The sequence below is a fragment of the Capricornis sumatraensis genome, chromosome 4 (genome assembly GCF_032405125.1).
Source record: "Capricornis sumatraensis isolate serow.1 chromosome 4, serow.2, whole genome shotgun sequence".
Classification (NCBI taxonomy): Eukaryota; Metazoa; Chordata; class Mammalia; order Artiodactyla; family Bovidae; genus Capricornis; species Capricornis sumatraensis.
The window spans coordinates 156,880,322-156,900,108 of NC_091072.1; the positions used below are offsets into that span (position 1 = coordinate 156,880,322).

The window sequence follows — 19,787 nt, forward strand, 5'->3', positions numbered from 1 at the left end:
CTCGGGGTAGACGGGGGCCAGTGTTGGGGGTCCAGTTTTGATTCTGCCCGCCCCAGTGGGCTGGGCAGAGAGGCGGGGGTGGGGGAAGAGGAGGATGACAGCTGGGAGGATGACGTAATGTGCTCCGGGGGGCTCCGAGGGGACGCGGGGCGGACGGCATTAACCCTTTCACCCCTAGTAGGTGGACCGAGTTAGCTCGCGGAGCCAAACCATGAGAAAAGGGAACTGTTCCTTTAAACGTGGGGGGAAGGAAGGTTGGTCTGAGGACCCGGGGGACTCGCTCTTCGTATTCGCTTAAGAGCCGCCAGAGGTGGGGCCTCACTATGCAAATCCGAGCTGCTGATCGTCGACGCGCCATCACCCCACGCGCCGGCCCGCGAGCCGATTGGCCACGACCAGCCTGGTCCCATTGACAACAAACAAGTGGGAGCCCGGCCCGGGGGGCGGGGCCACGGAGGGCGCGGGCTGGGGGCGGGGCAGCGCCGCCCCGCCCCCGTCCCGCGCGGCGCAAACATGGCGGCGGCTGGCACCGGCCGCTGAGGCGGTAACCCGGCGGGGGCTGTTGGGTGTCATGGGCGGCGACGGCGGCACCGCCCCCGTGTCTCCCTGAGCGGGACGGCAGAGGAGGCGTGGGGCGGGGGGGAGGTGGTCTTCTGCGCCGAGCCGGGCGATGGACGGGAGCGGCGAGCTGGGCGGTCTGGAGACCATGGAGACGCTGACGGAGTTGGGCGACGAGCTGACCCTGGGGGACATCGACGGTGAGTGGTGGGGTGGGGTGGGTGAGAGAGAGGGGGGCGGGGGGCGCGCGCGGGGAGGAAGGGGTTACGGCGGCGCGCGCGGGTGCGCGTGCGCCCACCTTCTCACACACAGCCCGCCACCGGCCAGCCCCGTCTCACGCGGGAGGAACCGGCGCGCGCGGTCGCCGCGGCCGTCCGCAACCCTTCCGCGCGCTGCGGGCTTCTGCCCCGCCCGGCGGCTGGGCTCCGGCAGGCCGCGCGGGAGCTGCTCCGGGGGTCGCCTCGTGTCCGGAAGCCCAGCGAGGGTCGCGGGGTCGGCGGGGGGCAGGGGGGCTTGAAGGGAGCGGCCAGCGGAGAGCGCGCGGCCGCTGCCTCCGTCGCGCGCCGTCCGAGGTCCCGCTCTGCCTGCCCGCCCAAGCGGCTCCGCGTCGCACCTGTCACTCCCCACCGGGCCGCGTGGGCGGCTCTGGGAGATTCCCGGGGCCGGGCCCCCATGATCCGCGTCCTCTCCCTCCGTGGTCTTCCCGGGGTTGAACCGCGGCCGAATTCTCCCGGCGCTTGGGAAAACTTTGGGGGGCAACCAGAAGCTTAGTCGCTGATGAAGCGAGCGGTGGCGGCGGAGTGTTGGACGAATCTCCCCGCGATAGAGACCCGGGCGCTCCTGCTGTCGCGCTGCAAAGGGAGTTGAGCCGCAGGAATTTTGAGTTGTGCTTTCCCCGACCCCCTCGGGGACCGGTTGGGGAGCGGGTGGCCTTTGTTCCGGCCACCTTCACAGCGGAGAGGAAGAGCTGTAGGAGCCCAGGGGATCATTTTGTGATCACGGAACCCAAAGTTTGGAGGTCAGAGACTTGCCCAAGGTCACCCAAGCTGTTTACAGCACACAGTTACTGGGTCAGTGTTGCCGTCGCTGCTAACATCAGTCTTTTCACCTGATCTTTTGAGGGTGAGAGGTCCAGTGAGTGGATTAGTGGTCCTAGTAATAATAATAACTCCCAGCAGTTGGGCGGAGAAGGCAATGGCACCCCACTCCAGTACTCTTGCCTGGAAAATCCCATGGACAGAGGAGCCTGGTAGGCTGCAGTCCATGGGGTCTCGAAGAGTCGGACACGACTGAGCGACTTGACCTTCACTTTTTTACTTTCATGCATTGGAGAAGGAAATGGTAACCCACTCCAGTGTTCTTGCCTGAGAATCCCAGGGACAGGGGAACCTGGTGGGCTGCCGTCTATGCGGTCGCACAGAGTCAGACACGACTGAAGTGACTTAGCAGCAGCAGTTGGGCTCTTCTGATAGTCTAGGCCCCACTTATGTTGTTTCACTGGTTCCTCACTATAATCCCTGAAGTAGATATTCTTACTGCTCCAATTTTATAGGGGACCTAAGTCAGGAGATGTTAACTTGTCTCAGGTCACTCCCTCTAGATTCTCCAGAACCCGTGCTCTTAATCAGTAAATGACTCAGGGGCATTGTGCTCTCCAGTTTACAAAGTGCTTTCTTGTGCCAGGATCTTACTACAGCCTTGCAGGCAGGTATGAAGGCTTCATCTCATTATACAGATGAAGAAACCGAGGCAGCAGAAGATTCTCTTCCAGGGGAAGAGACAGTGGCAGCAGCTAATTGAAAAGGATCCATTTCTCATTTTGCTTCTGTAACAACCCTGTGGCCTGACCTTGTTTTCCTATTTTGGTCATCCAGGCAGTGTGGTAAGACTCTTAAATGAAGCCCTAAATCTAACCACAGACTTTTTCTGTTGGATGCTCCCAAATGCAGAGCTGTGTTGACAAATGGAGGGAGGGAGGTTCTTGGAACTTAACAAGGACAGCTAACAAGTCGTGAGCACTTGTGTGCCAGGCACCGTGTTAAGCAGTTAGCGCGCATCAATGTTCTCAATCCTTTAACAAGTTCCATCCGGTAGAGACTGCTTGTTATACTACATTCATCCCTTTTTTATAGATCCTGAAACTGAGGCTCAAGGCAGTTGATTAACTTACCCAGGCTTACACAGCCAGTAAGGAATATGTCTATAACTGCCTACCAGCAGCCTCACACAAAGAAATTTGTGTGGATTCCTTCCCATTCCGAAACTGATCCCTGTTTGTTTTCATTTATAAATTTATAATGTGTTAAAGTGTGCGTATGTGCATGCTGAGTCGCTTCAGCCGTGTCTGACTCTGTGACCCTATGGACTGTATAGCCTGCCAGGCTCCTCTGTCCATGGGGTTTTTCCAGGCAAGAATACTAGAGTGGGTGGCCATGCTCTTCTCCAGGGTATCTTCCCGACCAAGGGATCAAACCCACAGCTCCTGTGTCTCCTGGATTGCAGGTGGATTCTTTACTGCTGAGCCACTGGAAGTGCACTGTGTTGAAGTACCTGGTGGTTAAGTAGTAACCTTATCCCTATAGATTGTTGAGTAAGATGAACATTCTGGAAACTCCCACAGTGGTTAAGTGGCTTCACAGGGCTCCATGTTGGATTTGGGGTAAAGTGGTCCCGTGTCTTCATTGGTTGACAAGTATTCACATGCCAGCTGTAGTTTCTGAGCTATAGGGAACATGAGAAGATAGGGAAGATAGAATTGTATGGCTTTGTGGAGCTTGAGATGAATGATAATAAAACTGTAGTGTGTGTGTGTGGTATGCATGCTCAGTTCTGTCCAACTCTTTGCGGCCCCTTGGACTATAGCCCGCAGGGTTCCTCTGTCCATGAAATTCTCTAGGCAAGAGTACTGGAGTAGGTTGCCATTTCCTCCTCCAGGGAATCTTCCCAATCCAGGGATTGAACCTGCATCTCCTTTGTTTCCTGCATTGGCAGGCAGACTCTTTACCACTGAGCCGCCTGGTAAGCATACTGAATATAGAACAGCTCAGTTATACAGGGCAGTTAGTGAAAGTCAGTGAGTGTGGATGGAGCTTGGTAAATACTGGCTTACCAGGAAGACCATACCAAAGAGATGGCCCTGGACTTAGATCTTAGAGCAGAGTTGGGCAGGCTGAAGACCAGTGGTCTGCAGGTATCCTTGAATGGTCACTCATACACCCCACTCCAGAACATCAGCCCTATGAGGGCCAGGACCTTTGTTTTGTTTCTTTCACCTAGAATTAAATATCCGTAGAATGTTTGAATGAGTCCAAGGACTTTGAGCTAGGCAGGAGTAGAATAATGAATATTAGGCTCAGCCCTTGGTGTTGGATCAGATCAGGGCTAGATGCTTCTGGGAGCCAGTCAGCTGAAGAAGAGACTCTGTGGGTATGAACACATATATTTTTTTTGTTTGTGTGTGGTGGGGGAGAGAGGGTACCTACCACCTAGAGAACTCATTCCTGCCTCAAGGAGACAGCCATCTGGGTGTGTGATGACGATCCTAAGAGAGTGACGGGATGGGGAGAGGAAGTAGCCGTTGTGCAAGGTGCTGGACATGACAAGACTTGGCCTCAGTGAAACCTGGTCCTGAAGACAGAGTAGAGGTGGAATTTAAGTTCCCATTTAGGCTTTGATGTAGGACATTGGGAGGGTTCAGAAGCTAGCAGGAAGAGCTGGTTTGGGGAGATGATGAAAATTTGTCTTTAAATGGACTGAAATTGAGGCACTAGTAGGAAAGGAGAGAGATATTCAGGAGAACATCAAAACTAGGGGTGGAGATTAAAGACTGCTGCTGCTAAGTCACTTCAGTCGTGTCCGACTCTGTGCGACCCCAGAGATGGCAGCCCACCAGGCTCCCCAGTCCCTGAGATTCTTCAGGCAAGAACACTGGAGTGCGTTGCCATTTCCTTCTCCAATGCATGAAAGTAAAAAGTGAAAGTGAAGTCGCTCAGTCGTGTCTGACTCTTAGCGACCCCATGGGCTGCAGCCCACCAGGCTCCTCCGGCCATGGGATTTTCCAGGCAAGAGTACTGGAGTGGGTTGCCATTGCCTTCTCCAGATTAAAGACTAGTCACTCAGGTGACTAGTCACTGGGACAGAGGTGAGAGGAAAAGATGGAACCGGACAGGCGAGGAAAGTGTAATAACCTCAGGGGAAGCTAGCTTTTAGAGGAACAGTGGATGATAGAGACAGGGCTGCAGAAGACAGCAAGGATGATAAGGCTCTGAAGGGACTCGTGGGATTTGGCAATTAGGAGATCCACTGGAGGAAGCGATTGGGTGAAGTGGTCTAAGGCTGGGTAAACAGAGTCAGGAGGGCAAGTAAGGGCAGCGGTTCTCAGTGGAGAAGGTTGGAGAAACTTTTCAGTGAGCTAATTTACATTCTGCCCTTGTGAATTGGCCTCTTCTGGACATTTCATATGAATGGAATCATACACTGAGTGGCCTTCTTCACTTAGCATAAGGTTGCGGTTCATCTGTGTTGCACCAGTGTTCCCTTATATGGATACTCCGTGTTTTATCGGTTCATCACTTGTTAGACATTTAGCTTGTTTCCACGTTTTGGCTATTATAAATGAAGCTGCTGTGAGCATTCATGTACAGATTTTTCTGTGGGCATGCTTTCTTTTCTCTTGGGTGGATTGTCTACGGTTTTTGTCGCTGTTTGTTTTTTTCCTCGGGTTTATAATAGCTCCATTTATTCACTTGCTTACTTTCCATGTTCTCATAACTAAGTTATCCCTAAATCTTATGACAGAAGCTCAGTTTGGTGGTCAGTTCTTTTCATTCCCCTTGTTGATATCTCTTCTGAAACTTTCCCTCTTTTTGCTGTGTCTGATGGTTGTTCTAGGTCTGTTGTTCCTCGTTTATACAGGGACTGCCGTTGACTATCAGCTGGGGTCAGGGGCATGTTGAAGCCCTTATTCCCTTGTTTTGTGTGTGTGTGTTTTTTACCCCCTTGATTTGATGGAGCACATCCTCCAGTAGCTTCCTAAGAAAGAGTACATTAGAAGTAAATTTGGGGGGACCTTACCTCTCTAAAAATATCTTTATTCTAATCTCTCCAATCTGATAGTTTGGGTGAGTTTAGAATTTCAGGTTGAAGGCATTGCCTCATTTGCTAGCTTTCAGTAGTTGGGCATCTGATACCGTTTTGACTCCTACCCTCTGTGTGTGACCTGTTTTCCCTGGAAGTCTGTGGGCCCTTCTCTTTATCCCTGGTGCTCTGAACTCCACAAGGATGTCCGCTAATGTGACTGCGTGGTCGGTCTGTGCCTGCTCGGTGGGCTCTGGAGGGCTCCCAGAGTCGGATACCTGCCTGCGTGCAGTCCCCCTGCTGGCCACCCAGCCTGCCCTCCTGTCTGCTGAGAAGCCTGTCGTTCCTGAGCCTTTGGGTGGCACTGCTCTTGGACCTCTGCTGGCTCCTCCCGGCGGACAGTTCTGTCTTGGGCAGTGTCCCTGGACACTACCTGGCACTAAAGAGGCACTCTGTAAAGGTGTGTCTAATGAGGAGAGGAAAGCACTTCAGGCTCAGGGTGTTGGCTGGGCCCCTAGCCTGTGTGTCCACGTCACTGGGAAGGTTGGAGTGGCCAGCCCGGTGTCGGGGAGGAGGTGAGGAGAGGGGTAGAAACTGACTCCATGTCTCTACAGTGAGTCATGCTTCGGAAAAGCTGCTCAGTGAGGTGGAGCCTCGATCTGCCTCTTACCCCATTTTCAAGGTGTAAGCTCTGCCTTGGCCCTGAGGTATATGTCGCTGGTGCTAGTGTCTGGGTTGAAAGCCGCTGTTGCTCTTAGCTTGCTTATTTTCTACGAGTTTTTAGCTCCTGGTCTCATCCAGTTCCATTTCCTGGGATACATCTTCTGGGCTTGCTCACACCTCCGAGCCAGTCTCCCTGGGTTTCTCCTTCCTGGGTCTGTTGGTCTCGCCCTTGACAAACATTGTCCCGCTCACACCCAGGCCTGTGGCCACTGTGCTGAGCGCTGCCTGCCTCTCAGTCTTTTCCGTCATCCTCATACTCAGCCCAGGCTTGGCTTTTTTTTTTTAAGTGAATTTTTGCTTCTATATAGATCTTTTCTTTCCTCAATTTCGTAATTAAAAAAGGAACTTCTTAAGCGACTTTATTCTAGTGCTCCCTGAATATCAAATTGTCTCTCCTGCTGGGTTTGTGTATGAACTTTACATTAAAGTGCACATGAAACATTATAGCATTCTCACTTATGGGTTACTGTACATGGAAGCAGTTGACGTGTAATTGTCACGTTATCCAGTGTAATTCATCTGAGGCGGCAAACACCTATTCAGGTCCCTGTGGAACATTTTCATCATTTGCAGTTTCATTAGCCTAAGTATTGTTGCCCTGAACACACATGAGCAAATCACTTTGGAGTTAGTTCGTTGGTGTGTGTTTCTCATCAAGGACTCTTCAAGTCAAGAGCTGGGTTATAGCTCTTACACACTGCCAGCTGTAGCCCTTTCATTTAAAAAAAACTTTTTCAATATGATAAATTACTGTGGTGATTGGAACTTACCAGTTGGAAAATATTTTTTTAATGATACATTCATAAAGCAAAATAAAAAATATGAAAGGGGTGCTATGGAAAGTCTTGTCCCCAGCCCTGTCATCATCTACTTAGGGTCCACAACCCCCAGGTTATTCATTTTTTCATTTCCTTTACATCCTTCAAAACTTAATGCAGATAGAAGCGAATAGCATGTATGGATTTTCACTTTTGCTCCCCTTTTGATTTTTCACAAATAGCTCGCATGCTCTAAGTTTTGTTTTTCTGCCAATGTTGATGTTAGAGATCTTCCCAGTCTCCTTCACTGCTGCGTGGTTCTCCATTATATAGATGCACTGTAACTCATCTGCCCAGGCCCTTTTTGGTGGACATTTGAGGGTGTTTCCAGGCTTACTATGAAAAATGTGCTGGTGTGAATAGCTGTGTAAATTCATTGTTGCACACATGTGCAGGTATGTGTGCGTGCCCTGTCGTGTCTGACTCTTTGCAACCCTCTGAACTATAGCACACCAGCTTCCTCTGTCGGTGGGATTCTCCAGGTATGAATCCTGGACTGGGTCACTGGTTCTTCCCCAGGGAATCTTCCCGACCTAGGGATTAAACACGGATCTCCAGAGTCTCCTACATTGGTGGGCAGATTCTTTACCACTGAGCCACTTGAGAAACCCATGTGCAGGTATAGGCGCAGGATGAATGGCTAGAGGTGGGGTTGCTGGCTTCAGGTGGGGTTGTGTTAGCCACATCACAGATGGTGCCAGAACCAAAAGAGATAAAACGTACGAAAGGAGGGGGCAGGAATATCCTCTTCTGACTCCTTTGTGGTTTCGATAGGTCCTGTCCAATGCTTTCCACGCTGGAGGGACCAGTTTACTCCCCCGCCACGGTGGAGGAGAGGGCCTGTCCTCCTTAGCTTCCAGCTAGAATCTGAAACTCTGGTCCCTTTATCCTGCCTGTCTCTATGCCAGTTTAGGGCTGATGCCACCCAGCCCCCCACAATGCACAGATAACAGGCTCCTTTGTCCCGACCACCTGGTTCCTCATTTGCCTTTCCTGTACTTGAGACCACTAGACAGTCACTGAGCAGCCACCAACTTCCTGAGCAGTCCCTTCGTGTGCTTCTGATGTTCCCTTTGCTTGCCCAGAACCCGAGTGGTTGCGACTCTCTTACTCCTCTGCTCCACTTGGTTTTTTGCAGTGATCCTTCATCGGGTTGGCTTGCTCTCCGAACATTTAGAATTGCTCTAAAAGTACAGCGGTTCCTTATTTTCAGCCCTCCTCTGCTTTGGGGGACTTGATAAATGACTTCTTGTTTTACATTGTTTCGTCGGGGCTCTCTTCTGAGTTCCCTTTTCTTCAGTGTCTTGGTGGCAGCCCTGTCTTCTGCCAAAAGTCTGTGAATCCTCTATCCTTGCGTGAAAGTTGTTTGGGACTCTGTATTCCTATAGTGTTCTTCGTTCTAATTCTCTTATGACTACTTTTCACAAAAATCTGCAGATATTTTAGGAAATGCCCTTTGGTTATGAATAGCCTCACCTCTCACAGTACTTTCCTTTGAACTGTTAAAAGTCAATGGGGGTGGTTTTTCTGAGCTAGATGGGTGGACTTTCTGTGATTATTTGTTTGGCAGGACCGAAATTGACATGCAATAGCTGTTTCCCATCGTGTGATTCTTCCTAAGACATACACCATCTTTGATGATGAATATGGGACCATTTCATCTTGATCCTACAGATGTACTGTCATTTATCCTGAGGTGCATCAGTGCTCTAGGTTAATGTGACTGTCTTATTCTTTATTAATTGTTGACTCTCTCTGCAGTTGCCACTTCTTTTCCATCCTTCATCAGGTTTTGAAATCACACTGTAGGCAGCATCCCCTGTGTGCCCAGCACAGTGTCTGGTTAGCTCTGCAGTCGAGACCCTTTCCAAGGGCCTGTGTTGTGCTGGGCTCTGGGTATAGCCCTGGCAGGGTGAGCAAGGTCCCTCCCTGCCTTCACACGATGTGTATGGCCTTTTACCTACACTGTCTTTTGCTTTTAATTCTTTCTCCAGTTGAATGGTATGTTACAGATGAAGACACTGAGGCCCAGATCAGAGCTAGTAAGTTGTAAAATGGTGACCTCAGCCCAACTCCAAAATCCATGTAGTTTTCCTCCCTTGCATGCCAAGTCCCCATCTGATGTAGAGGGCTTCAGAGTTGTGAATACAAGGCGGGTGGTGGGCTGGGGCTGGAGAGACCAGCCTCCTCTGCTCAGGTCTCCCTTCAGTCCACATGTGTTTATCAGGAAGGGTCTGCCCTGTGCTGGATGCTTCAAGTGACTTCCCTGGATCCCACAGCACTTCTCTCAGCCTTCTGTCCTGCTGCAGAGGAGCTCTGAGACTTGCCTGAAGCTACAGCACATGCCCGGAAGAGGGCAGGGAGCATAACATTCTCTTCGATTCTTATCTGAGAACGAACAAGGAGCTACAAGTTGCAAGTGGACTCTTAGGACCAAGGGCCCTTTTTTTAGAATACAGTTTTGAAATGTTTATTCTTTCCTTTCGAAAGGGCTTCTGTAGGTGTGGTGGGCTGACACAAAGGAGCAGTCACAGAACAAGGTCAAGTGTTCAATTTCTGGACCACAAGCCTCACGGGTTAAACTTTGTTGACATGATGGAATTTTTTAAAGAATAGCAGGATCCCAGAGCGAGGCCTCAAAGGAAGGCTCTCTGGGGAAACCTCTGTTTAGAAACTAATCCTCAACCATTGAACAGCTTGGAAGCTGGGAAACAGAGCTCTTTCTGCATCTCTCAGGCCTTCGGAATTGCTAATGAACACATGTCTAAACGTCCCTTATAATGTGGCTTCTGCATCTGTCCCGTGGAACTGGTCTGCTGGCTTCAGGGACTAGACTGGATCAGTGATGAAATTCCGGCTGCTGAACCAGATGTGGAACTGCCTTGTTAAACTGGAGTCTTCTTGGCTCAGGCTCTTATCATCCCATAGCAACTCATGGAAATACTGCTTCCTCCCAAGTATAAACGTTCCTGCGAGGCCTAACATGTTACAAAAGTCGCTCTGATACATTTGTCATCCTGACAGTGCTGGGAGGTACTTGATTTTATTCCCACTTTGCAGATGAAGACGTAGAGGCAGATAAAATGATTTGCCCGAGGTTTACTGCGCTGATGAAGTGGCATTAGGAGTGAACTTGGGCCTTCTGACATGAGCTCGTACTCTTTCCTACCCTGTGGGAATGAGGTGGGAGATGCCCTGACTCCGGAAGCCTGTCTGGGGACCCCTGTTCTGGTCAGAAGTTGTTTTAAATTTTTTAAATTTAATTTAAGAAATTTATTCATCCCAGTTCCACGTGAGTATCCACTATGTTCCTAGCTCTGTGCTACATATCTGTGCTCTGTGCTGGGTCCCACACAAGCTAGCACGTCGCTAGACTCAGGTATTAGAGATGAATGAAAAACTCTCGACTTTCAGGGAGCTGACATCTAAGCAGCCAGTCACAATACAGAGCGAAATGCAACAGAGGCCAGAACAGAGGAACAAAGCCCTGAGTTTCTGAGACACCAAGGAAGGCGAGTAGGAGAATCTTCACAGAGACTGGCATTTGAGCTGAGTTGTGAAGGATGAGTGAATAGTATTTTAGAGAGGAGAATTTGGAAAGGCAGGGTTTTGGGAATAATTTGACATGTTTGGGATTATGTGATTCATTGTGGCCAGAACACTGTGTGGAACCAAGGGTCTCAAAGTTTAATGTGCTTGAGAGGCCCACCAGGGTGTACCCCCAAAGACTCCAGTGTGGAAGGTAAGATCTGGGGTAGAGTCCAGGAGGGGCGCCGGCCAGGGGAGCAGGCGCAGTAGTGTCCCAGGCCGAGCGGACAGCCGCTTCGTCAGGCTTGACCACCGTGCTCAGGCAATTTGCAGGCTGTCCTCTTGACAGCTGTGTTTTGCGGGCTTCCTCAAACATAGTTTTGATCAGGTCCCTCTCCTGCTCTCGTGTGCTGTCAGTTGGCAGGCTTGGTGATGAGCCACAGAAGCTGGCTTTGAGTAGCTCAAGTAGAAAAGGAGTTTATTGGCAGGATGGTGTGTGGACTGATCAGAGAAGTGGGAGAGCCAGACCAGGAACACGGGCCAGAGCCAAGGGCAGCTCGGCAGCAGAGTCCTGCTAAGGAGAGGCCGGAGCAGCCTGTTTAGGACCCGCCACCTCGGTGGCCTCTGCTTGTCCCCGCTTCCTAGAGTCATGTTCCTGGTGGGAGCATGCATTCATCAGAGCTGCCTGCCAGGAAACCTTACTGCTGAGACCACCCAGCGTGGGTTCTCCAGAAGGAAAATCAGGGTGCATGGGAGGTTCAGCTGGAAGGACGGCAGACAGCAGAAATGGCAGATGTCCATCGTGCTTTCTGTGCCACACCAGGCAGCTTCAGTGAGGCCTTCACAGCTCAAGCGTAGGCAGCCCTGTCTCTCCACTCTGTTCCATGTGCTCTGCCGAAGCTCCTTCCAGAACATTTCTTTTGCTCATACCGTTCCCTTTGTCTGCAGCACCTACCCGTGCCTCTCTCTAAACCACAGACGTCTCTCCGCCCTTCGAGGCCCTGCTCTCCCTGCCTGCCAGGCCGAGTCACCCTTCTCTGCCTTCTGGCAGCCCTTCCTCTGGGAGGCACCTGTCTGTTCACCCTTGTCACAGTCTCTGGGTCGGTTGGGTTTCTTCCCTGTGAGGTTGCTGGGTGGGAAGGGAACCGGCACTTTGGAGTCTGTGCTGTATGCGGGTTCCCCGAGCTCCCAGCCCCACAGTGCACAGTGGGTATGAACATGCTGGTGGTGATTTGTAGCAGGGGTTAATAACTTGCTTTGGAGGTATTATTTTTGTCCTTAGTCTGAGGGAGATTTGGGGGTGTGGTAATGATTTGGGGAAGGGTAAGTTGGTGAGTCACTGAGGTCTTTCACTTTTGCCTGAATGACTTTTTTAAAATTAATTTTTCTTGGAGTATAATTGCCTTACTGAGTGGTTTAAGGACTGGGAAAGGTTGAGATCCCCAGCTTTGGAACTTTGCCTCCCAGGAGGACAGTTAAGTGGAAGGAGTGGCTTTTGCCAGACTTTGTGGACACTCGGTCACCTGGCACTGGGCAGCGCCAGCCCCTGGAACAGGCTTGTGCAGGGGCGTTCCTGAGGGTCTTCCTCTCTGCCTGTTGTTCAGCTTCCAGTCTCTTTGTTGCAGGAGAGTGAGAGAGACACCAGTGAGATGCAGGACACCTGGGATGGCACCCTTTTCCTTCCTGAGCTGGGGGTGTTTGTTCCCATTAGAGAACGAGGCTCTGTCTGGTGACATCCACACAGTAACAGAAGCAAAGCATCTGTCCAGGGTAGTGGCTGAGAACTGAACTCTTCAGTCCCAGTACCGTCACCTGCTGACTGAGTGACGCTGGACAAGTTACTTAACCTCTCTGTGCCTAGTATTCCTTGTGTGTGAAGTGGAGGTGATGAAGGCACCTACCTCAAAGTGTCATGGATGAAGTGATGAAATCCATGTCAAGTGCTTAACGTAATTGCTGACGTGTGGTAAGAGCTCAGGAAATGTGAACAATTGCTATAGTATTTTTGTTATTACTGCTAGGCATTGGCTTGAGTTTTCTCTTAATTGTTGTTCTCAAAATCTATTCTTGATCTGTTTCTAAAAGCATGCATTTCAAAGGAATAAAGAAACAAGATGGACAGCCTTTCAAATGTGGGTGGTCAACAGTTCTGCTGCCTCTAGCGTGGTCTTGTGTAAGACCTGGGTTCCCAGCTGGGACCCAGGGTGGGGCTCTTCCATGCGTGGGGACAGTCGCTACGAGGTGGGACAGTCCCAGGGGTGGAGGGCTCCTGAGAGGAAGCCCCCCCAGCATGCTTGTTGGGGTGACGTCTGGACCAGGATGGAGCCTTCGCGTACTCACCTGCCTAAGACCCCTCATTGGACTTGGGCTTATTTCTTCCTGTGTAACAACCCCCACCACCATCACCACTTTCAAGCACTCTGTGCCAGACACTGTTCTAAGTGCTGTGCATATATTAACTCATTTGAAAGAGTGCTTAAAGCTGCCTCCCAGAGTGATTTGAATCGTATGCCATGATGAGTGGAAGTTTGCAAGGCGTTAAAAGCAGACACAGCTGGGTGACACTGCTGATGAAGGTCTTTTCTAGTAAAAAAAGAAAAGAAAACCACATTTAACCTTTGTCTCTAAATGCTCACACACAAGCATGAGATGAATTGCAGTGAAAAACAACAGAAGCTTTTTAGGAAATGTACTCCGACAGGGTCCTCTTGCACCATGCGCCTTTTATCGTCCCGGCACATGGCACCTGGCCCGGGCAGGTGTTCACACAGGGCTTCTCCACCAGAACACGTGCCTCTTGATGTGCTCACTTTTGTGTCTGGCACGCTGTAGGCTCAGTTAATGTGTGTTGAATGCAGGTCTTAAGGGTTGTATCTTTATTGGTTTGTTCTTTATTTGAAGAAAGAGGGGTGTTCTGGAAAGGAGCATCTTGTCAAGGCAGAAGGTCTTATCTGGAGAAAGGTTTAATACTTTGGGAGGAAAGTATGCTGGCAAAATACAGTCAGGCAAAAATCTCTCTCATTTACTCCCCCATGAGTCAGTTACATGTGTTACCCTGAGATGGATCTTCTTTCATTTAACATTGAACTTAGTATTGGGAGTCATGAAATGGGTTACATTAAGTGTCCCCCCTCCACCCACACCCAGATTCCCCAGACTTTATTGTCACTCCAGGTCCGTCTTGCATCTTTCTCCCAAGTTGTAAAATCCAAGAAATATTTGTTTTGTGGGGGGAAATAAAGTGCATGGAAGAGATATGCAGACCTCAATACAGATATAAATTCAGATCTTGTAGCTTGTATGAAGGGCTTGAGCAAATAGTTTAACTTCCCTGAACCTTATTTTCATGATCTGTAAAGTAGAATAGTAATATTAGCATCTGGGTTTGTATGAAATAGTAAGTAGGTATTAGTGACAGCTATTATTATGTTGTCCACATAGAATCAATAGGAAGTGAATTTAATTTCAGTCATAACCATCTTCTCTGCATTTGAATAAAATGTAAATATGATTTCTAGTTAGAAAATAAGTTTATTAGCTTTGTCACTGAGTTGTTTTTGCTTTTAAACATCAATAGTGTGACTACTGGCTTTTATTCAAAGGTTAAATTGTGGCTCAGCTGGTAAAGAATCCGCCTGCAATGTGGGAGACCTGATTTGATCCCTGGGTTGGGAAGATCCCCTGGAGAAGGGAAAGGCTACCTACTCCAGTGTTCTGGCCTAGAGAATTTCTTGGACTGTATAGTCCATGGGGTCACAAAGAGTCGGACACGACTGAGTGACTTTCACTAGTGAAATTTATTTTATTTTATTTTTTTCACTAAGCTACAAATAACCCTTTTTCAAATGTTAGGTTGAAAAAGAAACTATGAAAAAGTCAAAGACATTTTAGTATGTGCTGGTCATATCCCTATAGATTAATATATATCCATTGGAATTTGGATTGTTCCCATATTTATAAGTAGAGAAACTGAGTCTCGGAGAGATCAATTAATTTCCCAGAGGCAGCACAATTACATTATGAGAGTTCCAACCAGCCTTCTGATTTGTCACACAGAAAGCCATCTTTGAATTTAAACTTGGGAATCCCCGTTCTCTTTGGCCTTCCAGGTAATTCTTGGTTTAACTTTTCAACCTCCTGCTTTTCTCTTTTAATATGATTGTTTGCCACGCTCCCTTCACACAACCCCTAAGAGATAGGTGGCGTGTTTCCCAGTTTTCATGCATAACTGGGACTTTCCTTTGGGGACTTCCCTGGCGGTTCCAGTGGCTACGACTCCACATTTCCACTGCAAGACATACAGTTTCAATCCCTGGTCAGGAAACTAAACCCTCATGCTGTGTGGCACAGCCAAAAATTTAAAAAAAAAGAACTTCCCTTTAATCAATTTTCAGAAGTCTCTTCCTCTGTTGATGAAGTTACCCTAACTTTAGTTTTAGCTGTTTTGATATTCTCTCAAGTCAGAACTCAGCCCTAAGTCTTTGCTCAGAATGATTCTTAGTGAGCATATGGTGTCTGGGGACTCTGGGCAAGCCAGTAGCCCCCTGTACAAACCAAAGTGAGCAGGGCTGAGCTGCAGGGCTCCCCTTCCTAGAGCATGGCTGGATTGCTGGCTGTAGCTTTTCCTTCTTTAAGAAGGAGAGAGACCAAGTTCATTACCGTGAGCTGCAGACCCCTTCAGGATTTGGTCCTGACCACCTGCCCAGCCTGGTGCCCTCCCGCTATCCACCATGCAGCTCCAGGCCTCCGAGCTGTGACTTGCAAGATTCCCTGGGCCTAGAATTCACCTGGCATCCTGGTCAGCCTTCATTTCAGCTTCTTAAGGAAGCTGCTCGACCAGCTGGAGTCAGTGATTTTATCACATCCCCTGTGTTGTCCTCGTCTGCTGTGACTGTCGCCACGAGATCTGTCACTCTCACCAACTCCTTGAAGTCAAGGGGTGTTTTGTCATCTCTGCGCCAGCACACAGTGGGTGTTCAACACATTTAAAACCTTGCATCTTTATACCTACTTCACCAAAAGTGGAAGGTTTGTGGAAATTGCAGAAATTTGTCCAGATTTTCCTGGGTAACCCAAATTTCAAAAATATCTTGTCCCATCCTGAGGCGGTGTCCCTTCCACTTTTGGTTCAGAAGGCGTGTTTGCCGTTTTTATAGAGTGCATGAAGGTTGCATGTGAGGGCATCTCAGTGAGTTGATACCAAGTCTTTTAAGTACCAGAGTGCTGAGTGCCTAGAGAGGCCCAGGGAGTGGAAGGTTTTGTCTAGGTGCTTGTGGAGCACAAGATCTAAGGAAAGTATTAAAAAAATATGTCTTACTGGATATAATATGACAAAACAAACTTTTTAATGTTAGAAGCATACTCTTATACCAGTATATCATCAGTATGTACCGAAGATTTATGAAGATTACTGAGGAAAACAGCAGGATGACAAAGGTGGGTTCAAGGAGAATGCAAGAAACTGATACTCACATAGTAGGAAAGAAGTGAGATTGTGAATTCAGATACTAACCGGCTAATGTCCTGCAGGGCAGTAAAGACAAAGCTTTCAAGGTTATCTTTTTCACCAGACAAGTCATTTGCTATTTGTTTATTTTCTACATGTGAACATCTCATTTACAGAATGTGTGCCTGATGAGTAGTAAAGAGGAAGTCAGACCACTCTGTGTTTCCGGAGAGCATCAGATGACCTTTAGGTAGACAGGTAGAACTTTTAGAGACGCTGTACTTCCCCTGTCCCGCCCTCCCCTCCCCCCCCCACCCCCCCCCCCCCCCGCCCCAGTTTATTTTCAAGTTTTGGACAATTTTTTTTTTTTAAACAAATCACAGTTGGGTTCAGGAGTTAAAAGATGGCTAGACCTGAGGTAGAAAAGTGTCCTTGGTGAAAGAAATTGTAGGTCGTTTTGAAATGGAATTGTGCAATTAAAGGGAAGAAGGCTGTAACAAGCAGAAAGGGTGAGGCAGGTGATTGCATTCGGAGAAAGAGCCCCTCCTCCTCTCCCAAAGGCTTGTGCTGACACGGAAGGGAGTAGGTACTTTTCCAGGGTGGATGAAGAGCTAAAGTGGGTGGGAAGTGAAATCCCCTGGAGTTGGAGGGAGCTATTGGTGGGAAGCTATGAAGCTCCTGTTTGAGAAGTTTGATTTGCTTTGAAAGATTGTTGGCCCAACAAGATACTCAAGACTGCGGTTGAAATCAAGGCAAGAGGAGCGAGGAGATAACCCTGTGATACTGTGGAAGGTGACCTGCCAGGAATTCATAGCGAACTAACCGCAGAGGAAAGAAGAAAAGAGCAACTGAAGGTGGTGCCGCAGGTCACTGTCTTTCGATTGGAACTCAAGAGCTGGCTCAGGTTCTGTTGGCCCAGAGACAACGGCACCGGTCAGCTGAGCCCGGTCCTCTGGGGCTGCCCCTGATGCCCAGCCTGGGCAGGTGGCGAGAGAGCCAGGGCAGACCAGAGGCCCTCCGAGAACAACTTGGTTTCCCTTTGTCTTTTCTTTTCTCTCTTAATTTTTCAATGTATTATTTTATTACATAATACTTGATATATGCAGAGGAGTGTGTGACACATTTGTGTGTGTTATGAAACACAAGCATTTGAGAACCTCCACCTCCCCGCCTAATTTTCCTCTGTGGTTTCTTTGCCAGTAAAGAGTTCACTCATCCCTCGCTTAAAATATAGGATACCTGAGTCACCCGCTTGTCATCCTGTGTCATTCGGCATCTCCTCCAGCCTCCCTCTCCCCAGGACTGTGACCCAGGATTCCCTTGAAGTACATGATTCTACCCCTGTGCTCTGAGCTTCTTAGCAAATGAATGTGCCTCCCGGTGTTTGAGTGGATTGATTTTTTTTTTTTTAGTTGAGAGATCTCTAGAATAATTTTATCTGTAGAGCTGCCATAGCATATAATTTCAAAGAATATCTTGAGGATATTTCATTTCTTAATTTCAAGAAATTTCATAAGTGGTCACATTTTGTATGGAAATATTGACTCCAAGTCACTAGATTTGGAGGGTACTTGTTGTCAGATCATACATTTACACAAAATAATAGTGTACAAATAAAACAAACCTTATTAATGTCTCCAACAGTCCTAATATTCCCTTGGGTGGGGCAGGGGGCTCATTCCGCTAGTTCTCATCTCTCAGTTATTCTAGTTTAAACTCTCAATTCTTCACAGTTCAGTCTCTCTTCTTTTCCCACCTCCCTTTGAGTCTTCTTAAATGCTGCGTCAAGGAAAGAGTTCTGTGGCATATGACCCAAATCCTTAGAGACTCTAGTCTTGAATTCTTAGTGGGTTTTGCCCTGGGTGACTTGTCTCTTCTGATTCCTGGACTGGTATTTGTTGAGGTGCAACTGGACCTGCCTTGCTTTCTGAATTGTCTTTCAGGGTCTGATTGTTGGCCCCTGCCGTAGATAGAGCACACTCAGGCTTCCTTATCACATGTTCAAGCCATTGCCACACATGTCTGAAACACAGGGGAATTTTGGCATTCTCCAGAAAACAGAAGATCTTCAGATTTACCTTGTGCAATTGCTGTCTTTCCAGTGCACATTTGATAAGACACCATGGATACACGAGGCTCTTAGAAAAATGCCCTCCCCTATTGCTGTGCCTATAGAATACACGCATGCATCCTTCTCCTGATGTTGTCAGATTCTCTGATAACTGTGTGTGCTCAGCCTCTTAATCGTGTCTGACTCTTCGCAGCCCCATGGACTGTAGCCTGCCAGGCTCCTCTTCCCATGGAATTTTCCGGGCAAGAATACTGGAGTGTTGCCATTTCTTACTCCAGGGTAGATCGATTGTTAAGGCGGCAGTTTGCCTGTTGTTGCTGTCCCTCTGTTCCTTCTGGTCGTGTTTGCACTTCAGGGCTCCCATGTTGAGGGGAGTGGTCGACAGCCCAGCTCCTTTACTGCTCCTCCAGGTGGCCTGGATGGAGATGACGGATGTTTCAGGTCCTGAGAAAGCAGGGGTGATCACAAATAGCAAAATGGTGGACAAATGGAAAGTCACCTTACCACTAACCCTCAGGTTCGATATGGATCTACATTGGATTTTTTTTTTTTTTTCAGATTCTTTAATTAGAAAAACAATCCTAGGAGGGGAGACAGGTTCATCAGCTTGAAAGCGGGATATGTTTTGGGGCTTAGGTTTTGTGTTTACCTCCCTCTCCCCCACTGGATATCGTCTTTTCTCGTTCCACACACATCACACACCATGCTTCTGTGTTCTCAAGTTTGTTGCGCAGGTCTAATGCGAAAGATGAACAAAAGTAAGTGAAGAAGGTTTAGGTCAGTATCCTTATGATGTTGGGAATGAGAAACAGAAACCAAGTAATTTTACTACACAGGATTAAAATTATTCTGCTGTAATGCAACGTGCATGTTACTAGAAAGTATTGCACTGTACAGAATTACACAGTAAAAACCACAGAGCTTATGGGGAAAGTGGGGTTAGGTTCTCAACACTCAGAATCTTCGTAGGAGACCAGAAAATACAGAGAAAAAAATAAATAGGCATTCTGAAAAAAAAAGATAGGGAGGTACAAACTACCATGTATAAAATAAACAAACTACAAGGATATATTTATTTATTGTACAGCACAGGAACAATAGCCAGTTTTTATAATAACCTTAAATAGAGTATATTTAATTTATAAAGATTTTGAATCACTGTGTTGTAAAACTGAAACTAACATTTTGTTAGTCGACTATAGCCCAGTAAAAAAAATTTTAATTTAAATGCTAAAAATAAATAACGAAGATAGCCACCCCTAAAACAGTTTTACAGATGTTAAGCGGCTTGGAAATACAGCACTCTACCTTGAAATAGACCCGAGGTTTGCTTGTGGGAGTGGGTGTTGGAAAGTTATAGCTCATGAGTTACTGTGAAGTGATGGAAGAAGGGCTATCTGAAGTCCAGTGGAAATTCTGACCCCAGATGTGGATGGTTATAGCTCATGATACATGCAAATGACGAAGTTGGTAGATGTTTGAGGTGTGTGCATTTTTTGTTTTCCTGTGTGGCTTATTTCAGCTGGGTGTGGTTTTATGCATTTTTTAGTGTTTCTTTAATGCTTAA

General features: G+C 48.1%; 1 protein-coding gene across 1 annotated transcript in view; it reads left to right on the forward strand.

Moving 5' to 3' along the window:
• The first annotated feature begins 527 nt into the window (after positions 1–527).
• Positions 528–19,787, forward strand: part of SREBF2 (sterol regulatory element binding transcription factor 2) — a 59,868-nt gene continuing 40,608 nt past the window's right edge. The window contains exon 1 of the mRNA XM_068971875.1: positions 528–758. Within this exon, the coding sequence (XP_068827976.1) occupies positions 671–758 (88 nt within the window). The 5' untranslated portion in view covers positions 528–670. The remainder of the gene's footprint in view (positions 759–19,787) is intronic.